Genomic DNA, 13,442 nt, shown 5'->3' on the forward strand with positions numbered 1-13,442 from the left:
AAGTAGATGTTTAAGACTATATATAATATTATAGAGATATATATATATATATATATATATAATTATTATATGTATTATCAAACTGGAACTATTTATAAGAGTATTTATCATCATATCAATATAATAATATCTTAGGTATAGCATGTTCTGTTGAAGAGGTCTCTCAGGGTGAATTTGTTCAGTAAAATAGATGGCTTTTGTTAGTCTCGTATATGACATTTAAACTGAGGTGTGTATATTTTAAATAGTTAAATTAAGATTATATGTAAAATACATAAATATAAACTTGTAATGTGCAAACCAAGTCATTTTGAAGTTTTATTTTTGTAATTATACTAAAACCCACACCCAAACCAACTTTACAAAGTGAAGGATTTGCCATTATAACCCCTAACCTTGTCTTACTAATGGATTTATTTATAACTGTAACGTCGTTCTTTAGTGGGTTAAATTGTTGCAAATAATAAATATTTTATTTATATTGTAGTTGTTAAAATTTCAAAATAGGGAATTGACTTTAGGTAATTTACTGTTTTCTTTTACTCTAAGGATTGTAAACTTCCCCCACAATGGACAATAATGGATGAAGTTCCCCAACCTTTAATTAAAGGTTATTTTTAAATTAATGGACCTAAATTAAACAAAGACAAATTTTGTTTTAATGAATATAATGGACATAAGCTTTTTCCAAGTTGGAAAACCTAACTGTTTTATTATTTTCATGTAGAATCTCACATATACAAGATATACAATTAATTATTGTTGACAGTTTATAAGCTTGGCCATATTCACATCTACTATGTAAGTATTTAAGTCTTTATGGATTTAATTCTTTGTTTTGAAGCAGTGTTAAATGTTTTAAATCCTTTTTGTTCTAAGGTAGAATGAGAACTTTCACATGAGCAATAATTGTAAACCACAATGCTTTTGACTAAATCACTTTCTCTTTTAAAACTGTTCAGCGGTATTTTGTAGAATTTCCTTAATGAGAAATTTTTTAATGTGGGTGTGGCCCTTCAATATTTTATTGTTTTTGATTGACTCTTTTGCCATTGTTATTGGCTTATAAGATCATTCTCCATTTTAACATTTTTTCTGCTTTGCAATTATAGAATGTTAGCTTTTTGATAATGATATGTAAATTTTAGGTCAAACGTGTGTAATTATGGAATGTGAAGAATAGATTCCACTTTATATACTTTTTACTGCTAGTTTACTACCCTACTGAAACTACTGAGTGCCTTTTAAATTATGCCTGGACAAGCTTAAAGGATCTACTTCTCGGATTAATTAGATTCCCGTTTTTTAATCAGATATTATATAATTATGAATGAATAATTCATATTCTCCATATTTTTATACCAAATTACCAATGTTTAAACTTTTCAGTTTTGCTGTGATTACAAACCAGCCTTAAAATAATTTATATTTTATCCTTTTTATTTAGGCAATTTTTTTAACTATTTGGTTTATAACCATGCCTCTTGTTCTAATCTGATGAAAAAAACTCCATCCACGCCACTCTAGTACAAGCTTTCCTACTTTTGTACACATTCTGGACAGATAATAGAGGAACACAGGAGGAGCAAGCCAACCACATGGCCTTGAAAAACAAAAGTAAAGGCTGTATATGGCAGACAGAAACATAAAAATATTTGTTTGTATATGTTAGCTTGCAAATGACTGAACACATGGTATTGTGAATGACCATGTCCAGATGTGACATTACTGACGGTGTGTGGTTCTTGTATGTTACATCTACATTTAAATCTCAATACTTATAAAAGATACCTAAGGTTGATTAGTTAAATGTTACCAAGTGTTTAATATTGGAGCCAAATTCATTTTTTTCCAAAATGTTAAATTATAATTGACATGAAATTATCTTGACCAAAATTACAAATAGAAACTCTTGTGTATCTAACAAAATTTAAGTCCCTGCTTTAATGAGTTATTGAATTTTGGTTTTAAAATAAAGTTTATAGAACATAGAACTAATGACAGTACTTTTTGAAAGTTTTTATAAGGAAAAATTATCGGGTTTAGTAGTTAAGATAGATAATATGTAATGATACAAATCATCTATGTTTATAATACCTACTGACATTATCAATTAAGTTTTATCATCATACAATGACCTTCTTACCTAAGGATACTAGAATTATCTAACTATTGACTCTTAACTAATTTACTTACTTAAAATTAAGTTTTTAGTTATATTGAATGTGTTTCATGATTATTGGCAATACCAAGTTAAATGTTGGGCTTAAATAAACTAATATGTAAGTTACATGTAGGTTACATTATATTATGAATGAATTATTATAGATTATAAGGAGTACATGTATAGATATAATGAATTTGGTAATAATAATAGTTTAAACTATTAGAAAATATTATTAAAAAAGCCACCACATGGTGATTTGGTACTCTTAGAGAGAGAAAGAGATGAGCGATATAGAGAGAGAGGTTACTTTGATCAACTTTGCATTTAATATTATAGTGTTCTAGAGTACATTTAAGGTGTGTTTGTATTTGACCAGACTGATAGAAGTAGAATTAAATTTCTATTTTTAAAATATTGTATCCTAATGTACCAAAAGTACCAAAAGTCCAAAATATCAAAAAATCCAATGTAAAACAATTTATATAATAGTTTGTTCACGTTTGGTCCCACACCACACAGGCTAACCTCTTTCTCATTGTCATAGAGGAGGACAGAGAAAGAAGGACCATTACCATTGAGCTTCAACATGATAGAAATAAAGCACCATTAGTGTTTAGCCACCAACTTCCTGGAATAGAGTTCAGGACTCTTATTCAATACATTCCTAGGACTGCATTACGTTTATGGTTGTATAGGTTATCAATGAGATAACCTTTGATATTCTGGGTGCAATGTTTTGGACATGTAAGTCTTTGTTGGGATCATTAGATCTGAAACTCTAGGGAAAAACATAACATACAAACCACACAGGGCGTACATTGTGGTCATGTAATTGGGGAAAAGGGACCACTGTTATCATAACTTTGGTATTCCTGCTCCGTAGATGTAGGCTTGCCATTGGATAAAACACCAGGTTGTGTATGAGAGAAATTTCAGGTTTCACAGCGTAGACAAATGTATTTAGCTCCCCTCCAGTTTGGTCCCAGAAACCTCCCTGCCTTTTCCCTTTGTAGAGTACTTCTGTATCATTGGTTAGTAGGACCTGTGTTACTTCCCCATTCTAGTAAAGACCACCTCCCTTTCTTGGTCCTTGAAGTCCTTGTTGGCCGGTTCTCCTTTGTCGCCCTTTATTTGCCATCTGTTACCCATTGGTAACCATCTTGCCAGGTCTACCAGCCAGTCCAGGAGGAACCTTGTATGCCATAACGGGACCATCACGTCCTTTGTTATTATTTGAATATAAGGTGTGTTGGTATTGATATTGGTGTAGGAGAGGTACATCTCTTAATCTCGCTGGTTTCTTATAATAAATGGGATTGGAATTGAATATGTTTTTAAAACAAATCGTTTTACCCTTTGTACACCAGTCTTAGTACATTGACAACTAAACAATGAGAGTTATCTGTATCATCATCTTGAGAGTTAGTTTGATTGTAGAAGGAGAGATTTTCTTAAAGGCTTAAAATTTCTCTTTACTTGCCTTTTAAAATTTTGTTTTCTGTGTTTTAATGGCTGTCCTTCAGTTCTTTATATAGTAATCAGTTGTTGAAAATTTGATACCAAATTTAAATATGAACATGTTTGTTTCATGACGAGGCTTTCACTTATGGTTTATATCTTGACCATAGGAGACCAGGTGGACAGGTACATCAAAGGCTTGCGATCAGAAAAAAAATCTCTATGATAACAGAGGGGTGACTGAGACGTTCTTTTCTCTATTGCCGATGCAATAATTAAGCAGTACAATGGTCAGGTTATATGAAAGAACAAGTTCAGAGAAGACATAAGGTCAAAGAAAGAATATGTTGATTTAAAGGGGTCCTTTTGTTATAAAAAGGAATTGATAATCTTTATCTTATCAATGCTTTACTATTACTCTATTTAATGTATTTAATAAAAGATAGGTCTATTATGATTTAATTTTGGGTGAATGTTTATGGCCATCAGGCTTATTTTGGCTAGCCATTGAGTTTATTTGTTTCTTTACAAATTTTCTTGAAATTTAGAGTTAGTTTTTATATTGCTTTAAACAATTTCTTAAGTTGTAGTGTTCTCTTTAAAGGACAATAATAATCATATTTTTAATTTCAAGCTACCACTTAAGCATTCCATATATAGATTTATAGTATATCTAACACATTAATATATAATAGTAATGACTTATTTTGTCGGTTTGGACATGTGTTTAATGTGACCACACTGCAACGAACAAGACAAACATGGAGGATATACCAGATTCGTTGAACTATGGTCCATAAAATGTCTTTTGGTGATAGTCTTGTCTCATTTACTAAGACAAAGAAAGGTAAGGTTGACTATTACTAATGTTTAAATTACCAACAAACAACACTTTTCATAATAATCGTTTGTAATATTACACTTCACATGTAGATTTTTTAAGGAAATATAATGGATTATTGCATTAGACATGCCTTTGAGGGCTAATCTAGATGTAATTTAAGAAAACCCCCCCAAAAAGTAAAGGACTAATATCTAATAAACCTCTATTTAAGTAAATAGATGTCCTATTAAATTGATTATTTGGGATGACCCTGTATAAAATTATGGGAACCCGCTGATCGTCTTTAGCCTTCTATGAATTGGCATCTGGGGGGTTTTTTTTTTCATACTTCTTATATTGCCAGCATCTTATTAGTTCATCTGATCTCATCATTTATGTTTGTAAGTATATGTAAAAAGTACATTAATATTTTCTAAAATAATGTACTAAAAACAATTCATTAATATCTGTTGTTGACTAGTTCTTTAACATATTCAATAGCGACCACAAATTGGTGAAAAAGCTGTGAATTCTATAATGGATTTCTAGAAACAAAATTGCTAAGGAAGTAAAGACTGTAATGGGACAGTTGTGTACTGATCATGGCAAGAGAGATGAAAGGGTTAGTAATACATTGTTATATTATAATGTCTACTACAGGTATATTGAACAGTTCAATATCTCTAGGATGTACAATATTATATTATTTACCAGTTTCTATCAAGTATCAAAGTCAAAAAGACCAACTAAAATAGAAATTTTAATTTCAAATATGCTCATTCTGCTTGGCTTCAACATTTTAGTCAGGTGGCCTAGAGTTCAAAAACATTAATTATTTATTTATTTATGAAGTTATAACATATTTAATTTATTATAGTTACATGTATCTCGAGGGAGCAGGCCATTATGTGGTTCACCATCCAACTAAGACAAAGAGTAAAGGAGGACCTAAAGTACCTCCACAAGAAGTCCATCCTGGACAGGAGAGTTATCGTAGAGCTCGTGAAGAAAAAACAAGGTTTCTTCTACTGTTTTGTGTACATATATATTTACTTTATCTGTTATGTAGTTCTGATACTGCTCTGACAACATTAGTTAACTTGTGTCATACAGTGACTGCCTTTCCTTCCATATCTGCCTGGGATCACACCTTTACTCCAAAGAATATCTTCTCTCACATCTAGAAGATCTCTTTATAAGGTAAGTCATATATCACGCAATGTTAAGTTATAATTCTCATTATTATGTGTTACTAGAAATGTTGTTGCTATGATGAACTATAATTCTGAGACTAAAGAGATAGCAAGACCATCAGAAGTTCTGTTACGTATTCAATCTTATGTATCTACATTGAGAAGTCTGGAATTGTATGGTAAGAGAACTAGCATAACAACATAGAATAGTATAGTCAGTATATAGTGTAGTGATATAATATCACAATATACTATGTACTATGAGTACATATACAGACACTAGTACTCTAGTATACTACATGTTTGTAAGTGATATTGTTTGTATTTTCTGTAGTTAATGTTGATATGACTCGAGTTCTAACTTCATTTCTTATACAAGAAACACAACCATTAGACAGCAAAGGAGAGGCTACTATTGCCAGTACTTATACCACCTGTAATATATATATTAAGACTGTATGTATGTAGTATTATGTATGTATCAACTGGACTATCAAGACTGTATATATATATATATAAATGCATACATACCTACATATATATGTATGTATGTATTAACTGGACCATTTATAAGATTATGTGATCATCATATCAATATTATATATATCTGGTAGGTATAGCAATGTTCTGTTGAAGAGGGTCTCTCAAGGTGGAATTTGTTACAGTAAAAATAGAATGGCTTTTGTTAGTCGTCATATTATGACATTTAAAGCTGAAGAGTATTCAGATGTTCAAGGTCAGTAAGTACTATTTATAAATTAGTTAACATCTCATTATTATGTCCTAATAAAGGGGATTTATTTTTTACAGGAGTAATATAATGCTAGAATAGTAGTGTAATAAAGTGTCCTGATATTTTGAACTATATAAATAATTTATTGTACATTTGTAACTCAAAGAACAAAGTAGTTTTCCTACCAAACAATGACATGTATCATTCTGTGTTGTCAGAGATGCAGTCATTGGCTGAAATTGTTGGTGCTTATGGTTTACAATATTTAGGAGATCGGAGTATGGAACAAGTGGTGCTCAAGTCAAAGAAATCAAAAAATTATGTATTACAGAACCAAGACATATTGTTAGCTCTTCACACCAATCGAGATAAACCCGATATATTTAATGACTTATTTCGTAAACTGAAGAGTATGTCACAACACACACATAACATATGATATATAGTACATGTAATAATGTAAATGTGTTCTTAATTCAATAGATGGTGATGATTCATTCAATGTCTATCATTACTTGGTATTCTACTAGCATTTTAGAAAGTTATCTCTTCAAGCAACAACATATATTATATTACATGTATAGGTTGCTGATCCTATGGCTACTGCTGCTGGTATTGAGTGTGATGTTGATCCACTTCTGTTTAATACTATGAAAGCTCATTGTGGTAAGATAGAGAGAGTAGGATGTAGACAATACTCTCTCTCTCTGTCTCTTTCTCTCTCTCTCTCTTGTCTCTCTCTGTCTCTCTGTCTCAAATGTTCTCTCTCTCTCTCTCTCTCTTGTGTCTCTCTGTCTCTGTCTCTGTCTCTGTCTCTCTCTCTCTATTGTAGATAAGAGTTTAGATGACAAACAAATCTGGTTTCTCTATCTTGTGTTTGTGGGTGTGTACTTACTTGAATTAGCAATGAAAGGAGAGTCACAATTTTTACCAAGTTTTGAAGGTACATATTCACTACTATCAATACTATATAGTCCATGTGCCTAACGTATGGATAATGTTATTGTTCTTGTCAATTTAATGAAAGTCTGTACTTTACATAATGTAGGTCATGAAAATAATGTCCATTGTCTTGCTATTGCTGTGAATGCTATTGCTGGAGCTGTGTTTGCATTCTATGGAGAACAAGAACAAAAGATGGAATGAAAGATTTCATTATTGTAAGTACATACCAGTTAAATATTAGTAAGATTATATAGTACATTGATAATATAATAGTAATGACTTAATTGTAGGGATATACTCATTGTATTTATATGTTTTTAACTTCTAGTTCACTTCATCTCGTATTAATGACACTTGCCAAAGAAGTTGATCGTGAGAAAGATGTCCCCAAAAGCTTGAGAAGCTATATATGTTCTACTGGATTTAGTAAGTGTATCAGATTTATGTATGTTACTATGATAACATTGTTCTTTGATTTAGTTTGTAGCAGAGTCTCCTTTTCTGACTCGTGATTTGTTGGAGTCATGTTTTCCATATTGTCTACTAAGAGATGGTTATAACTCAGTATACAGGAGACCTGTTGTAAGTATATATGTTAATGTAATAATAGGTACTTTATCATTACATATGGTCATTAGTATGACTGTTATAGTTAAAACTAGATTGAAGAGTTACTATCTAACTAAAACATTCTGAATGAACTTTTTGTCCTTTCAAAGACAAGCTTGTAATTAATAATTCCATTGTCATTTATGATACTCATTGAAGATAAAGTTGTCATTGACAAATATTTTTACTACAATTTTAATGAGTAAAAATATCATCAAATTTCATTGAGTATTATAGTATATTATTATATAGTTTATAACATATCTAATATGTGTATTGTTTGCATCTTTAATAGACATCTAAGAGAAAGGACAAAGAAGTTGATATGGAAGCACCATTTTAGTTCAGTAGTTTCTCCAAAATATAACTTGTTATAGTTTTAGTGATAACTTATTGTGTAGTATTTTAACTAGTTAATATTATAGATTATTACTGTAGAATACTATAATATGAACTGTGTAATTAGTTTGTCTGTGTATTCAGTTATTTTTTGTATACATAAAATTTTCAAATTTTTTCAGTAATAAAAAATAAATCACACCCTCCAACATGGCATGATTGACTTGTAAGAAAGATAATAAAGCAGTGCTTTAATCAATGTGGATGTAGTCACATATATAATTGTATTAATGATCAGTACTATTTGATATTATAAGGTAATATAACAACTTAAAGCATGTAATTTTAAATACATATATAATTAATTTTATTTCATAAAGAACACAATATTTGATGTGAAGTTATTGTTAATAAAAACAGTTTGTTGTCTAGAGGCAATATTATTACATAGTATAATATATAATATATGGAAATTATATATTATGTTACTAATTTAATGGAATACACTGAATATACCATTAAAGTTTTAACTAATGTTTATTGTTGAACTGAGTATCATGGGGTGGATCAATTAGAATTGTAATCATTACTTATGAGAAATGTTTTCTGTTAAAAAATACTTATATACATATAATAATAGATGATTGTTGTGTCAATTTATTGCACATTGACTTTATCAAAGAATGACAACCAACTAATAACCCTCTCTACTCTCTTTGGGGTTAGGGTTATGCCTTGTATGTTTGTCTATTTTCTATATCAAAGCAATACATTTTGAACTGCTCTAACTCAGCAACAACAGTGTCTACAGCTACAACTCAACTCAATAAAGGAATAGAAAAGTTCAGTAATATAAAGTCATTCTAGACAAAGGCCATCAATGGAAAACAATGCTTGAAATAAATAAATTATCTAGAAAATTTGATTATTTTGTTTAAATGCTTTTGAAATTTTTTACCAAATTTGCTTTATAATCCAGCGTCTATTTTAATTTGAATCCAGTAAAGGAGAAGCTACTATTAAACTATTTGGTATTTAAATATAGGAATACAATATCTTCAGAATATTTCTGCTAACTGTTCGTTTGTGAGATGCATGTTCTAGAGGAGTTATATTAACATTTGACAGCTTTTTGATTTATCTATTCAAAAATTATAGCATAAAGTACAAATTGCAAATCAATCAAAATCAATGTCAAAACAATTTAGAAATGTGTAAACTACAAAATATACACTCAAAATTAATGTTATTAAGACAATAGTTCACCTGGTACACACCACACAGGCTAGCTCCTTCTCCTTATCATATGGAGGACAGAGAAGTCCATTACATTGAGCTTGAACATGATAGAATAAAGCACCATTAGTGTTAGCACCACTTCCTGGAATAGATTCAGGATCTTTATCAACACACACATAGACTGCATTATGTTTGTGGCTAAAGAGCTCAGCCATGAGGTAACCTTGATATTCTGTGGTCCATGTTAATGGACATGTAACCTTTGCTGGTATCATCAGATATGATACTCTAGTAGAAACAACATAACATACAGCACAGGGGGCATTATGATCGTGAATTGAAGCTAAGGGACCATTTTCGTAAGTTTCATACTCTACTCCATAGATATAATGACTGATATTGATGAACACCAGGCATGTATGATAAAAACTCAGGTTGATTGGTAGACAAATGTAGTTAGCTCCACCTCCAGTTTGGTCATGAGAACTACTTGCAGCTTTCCCTTTGTAGAGTAATTCTGTATCATTGGTTGTAGGACAGGTGGTACGTCCCCATCTAGTAAAGACCACACCTCCATTTCTTGGTCCTGGAGGCCCTTGTTGTCCTCGTTCTCCTTTGTTGCCTTTCATTCCATCTTTACCATTGGTACCATCTCTTCCAGGTGTACCAGCTGGTCCAGGAGGACCTTGTATGCCATCACGACCATCACGTCCTTGTAGTATTTGAATATAAGGTGTGTTGGTAGTGACATTCTGTGTAGGAGAGGTACATCTCTTATCTCGACTGTTTTTCTATAATAAATGGATTGGAATTGAATATTCTTAGAAAAAATACAATTACCTTGCACAGCAGCTGCAGTACATTGTTCTATAGTTAGTAACAGGACAATCAACATTGATAGTATCTGTATCATCTTGAGAGTTAGCTTGTTGAAGAAGAAATGATTTGCTTCTTTTGCTTCAAAATTCAGATAATTTTCTTATATTTAAATGTCTTTCTTACAGTTCTTTATATAGTCATCAGTTGTTGACAAATTTGATCAAATTTTAAATTGTAATATCATTTGTGAGTGAAGAGGCCATTCCCTTGGGTTGGACAAAATGACCAAAGGAGACAGGTAAAAGGTCCACCAAAGGCTAAGTTCAGGGAAAACCATCCTCTAGCTATTGATAGATGACAGAAAAATAGATAAGAACTTCCCTTGCTCCATGGATAAAGTCTAGTGTTAGGTTACTTGAAAGAACCAGGTCCGTGAAAACCATCCTCTATGATACAGAGTACTAGTTAAGACCTTCCCTTGATTAGAACTAAATATTTTTAAGCCATGTGATTGCCTTGTACAGCAGCTGTAGTACATTGTTCTACAGTTAGTAACAGGACAACCAATAATGAGTGTCTGTATTATCATCTTGAGAGTTAGTTTGATGTAGAAGGAGTGATTTGCTTGAAGAGCTTAAAAGTTCACTTTACTTGAATTTAAAGAGATTTTCTGCTATGTAAAACTCTGTCTGTCAGTTCTTTATATAGTCATCAGTTGTTGACAACATCAAATTTTAGAGTACTTGTGAATGTAGAGGTTATTCCTTTATAGGTTGGATAACTTTACCAAAAGGGACAGGAGGACAGGTACATCAAAAGCTGAGGTCATGGAATCCATCCTTTATAATGACAGAGAAGTAGATAAGACCTTCCTCTGTCTATCGGATAAAGGACAGTTATCAGTATAGTGGTTAGGTTACTTGGTCAGAGTAGACCTTCTGGCTGTTGATAGATGACATAGTAGATAAGACCTTCCCTTGTCTGTCCACTGAATCAGTTATCAGTACAGTGGTTAGATTAGTTGAAAGAAAAAGGTCTCAGGGAAAACCATCCTCTATGATGACAGAGTAGATAAGACCTTCCCCTGTCTATCAGATAAAGGAAAGTTATCAATATAGTGTTAGGTTAGTTGAATGAAAAGGTCAGGGAAAACCATCCTCTATAATGACAGAGTATTAGTTAAGACTTTCCCTTGTCTCACTGATATAGTAGCTATCAGTACAGTGGTATTGTTACTTGGTGAAGGAAGACTAAGTTAAGGTAAAAATATCTGAAAATTTTTATTCAGTTTTTTTTGATTGATAACTATGTAAAGATACAGTTTATAATATTACTTACTATTCATGCTTTAGTACTTTAAATTTTATTAAACCTAGTACTTTGCAGTCTCTTTGTAGTTTGATTATTAATATCTGCAAGGCTTTGGAGACGTCAAATACTAAAGGATTAAAAAAGTAAAAAGAGAGCTGAAACTTTTTGACAACATTTCTTTAATATGATGAAGTCAATTCCAGTGTTACTATCTTGTATATATATCTATAAAATACTAAATGCGAAGTATGGATTTATTTCTATCAATGATCATTTATATCATTATTTACAAAGTATATAGTAACCATATAATTACCTAGTTTATATTTACTTTTAATCACATATTATTTTTATATGTTATAACAAATTCGTAACAAAGAAATGCATCCGTAAAAGTACTAAAAATGTAAATCATTTTCGATCTTGAAGAATTTGTCAGCAGGTTGTAACTCTTCTCAGATTGTTGCCTAGAATCAAAAGTGTTTTTTGAGACAACAGCAACACTTTGTCAGCATCAAGTACTGAATCTGTCAAAAGTCTCCATCTTAATCCTCAATAATTGAGTAGTTGAACTAATGTGAGACTCTGTCATTACACTTAGTGTCAGGTTATTCATAATTGTTAATGACTTTCGCATGGGTTTAATAATAGTTAAATATAATATGATATTGTACTAACTTTTAAATTATTATTGTTATTATTTTTGTAGTTAAATTTTTGGTATGTCCTCATCAATTGGGAGCTGAAGCACTACTAAGACTATGGAAACAATAATAAGATGGCTATTATCTCTTTGTTAGATAATACCTCTTAATTCATAGTTTATTTAACTATTCTACAAGAGCGAAACTCACTTATCAATAACCTGTTTATTAGTTTAAGATCATTAATCAATGACAAACCTTCTATATCATAAATATTTCATGTCCTTATCTTTTGTCAGAGATCGAAAACGTGCAAGTGAAGCACAAGATCAACTAAATTCAGTGTTACAAAATGCGTAAGTTACAATACTACACACACATATGTGTTATCTGTGCATATACTTCAATAATACTGATATAATAATGTCTTGTCTCATTATCATATTAGTGGTCCTTTACATCATGAACAACGACGTTATCTATGTACAGCTTTGAATGAGTTGTATCTGTTCCTATCTGATCAACCTGGACTATTAGGATCTAAGGTAAATGTAGAACAGAATCAATGTGATTTAAGACTTAAACATGATCTCTCTATCTCTCTGTCTCTCCAGATTACTACAGTGTTACTAGCACTTACTTTAGCAAAAGATGAGATACATTGGATAATGAAACATGGCAGTGTGACCACACCCAAAGGTAAAATACAAACCTAACCCTGAGGATTACTCAGACCCAGCTCTTCCTGAACTTATTTTGAAACAGTTCGTCTGAAAGGTCAGTGTCATCCACTAATATAATTAGCTTCATCTTCTTTATTCAGCATTGGTAAGAAAATATCGGAAAGTAATTTATAACTATCATTTGAGATTTCTGGGAGGATTTGATGCTGCACAAATGAGAGAGAAATTGTCATGGTATATTACATATATATATATAAGCATTTATAATATAATTATATATATGCAGAGGATGACAGTGTGTCCTGAAAAAGAGTCCCATTTAATGACATTTTTTGTTGATAGTCTGTCTCGTTTACAAGGCAAGAAAGTAAGTTGACAATCTACTAATCTTATATACAACAACAACATTTATAATACATTTGTGTGATATTTTCATTACATGTATATTTTTTATGATATATAGTGGATGATCGTGTAGA

At 31.1% G+C, this 13,442-nt stretch overlaps 1 protein-coding gene across 1 annotated transcript; it reads right to left on the bottom strand.

Moving 5' to 3' along the window:
- Positions 1-9,529: 9,529 nt before the first annotated feature.
- LOC121392575 (short-chain collagen C4-like) lies at positions 9,530-11,284 on the bottom strand. Its single transcript, XM_041523729.1, has 2 exons — positions 11,246-11,284; positions 9,530-10,297 (listed from the first exon to the last, which is right to left on the bottom strand). Exons 1-2 carry the CDS (start codon positions 11,282-11,284, stop codon positions 9,530-9,532), a joined length of 807 nt encoding a protein of 268 aa, XP_041379663.1.
- Between the last annotated feature and the right edge of the window lie 2,158 nt (positions 11,285-13,442).

The sequence above is a fragment of the Gigantopelta aegis genome, unplaced genomic scaffold (assembly GCF_016097555.1).
Source record: "Gigantopelta aegis isolate Gae_Host unplaced genomic scaffold, Gae_host_genome ctg4091_pilon_pilon, whole genome shotgun sequence".
Lineage (NCBI taxonomy): Eukaryota > Metazoa > Mollusca > Gastropoda > Neomphalida > Peltospiridae > Gigantopelta > Gigantopelta aegis.

Bases quoted from the DNA above. Each gene is read 5' to 3' on its own strand.
- LOC121392575 (XM_041523729.1), bottom strand. From the start codon at position 11,284: ATGTCATCTATCAACAGCCAGAAGGTCTACTCTGACCAA. The intron at 10,298-11,245 runs GTAACCTAACCA...CATTTATTATAG, and splicing joins AGAAGGTCTACTCTGACCAA to AAAAACAGTCGAGATAAGAG.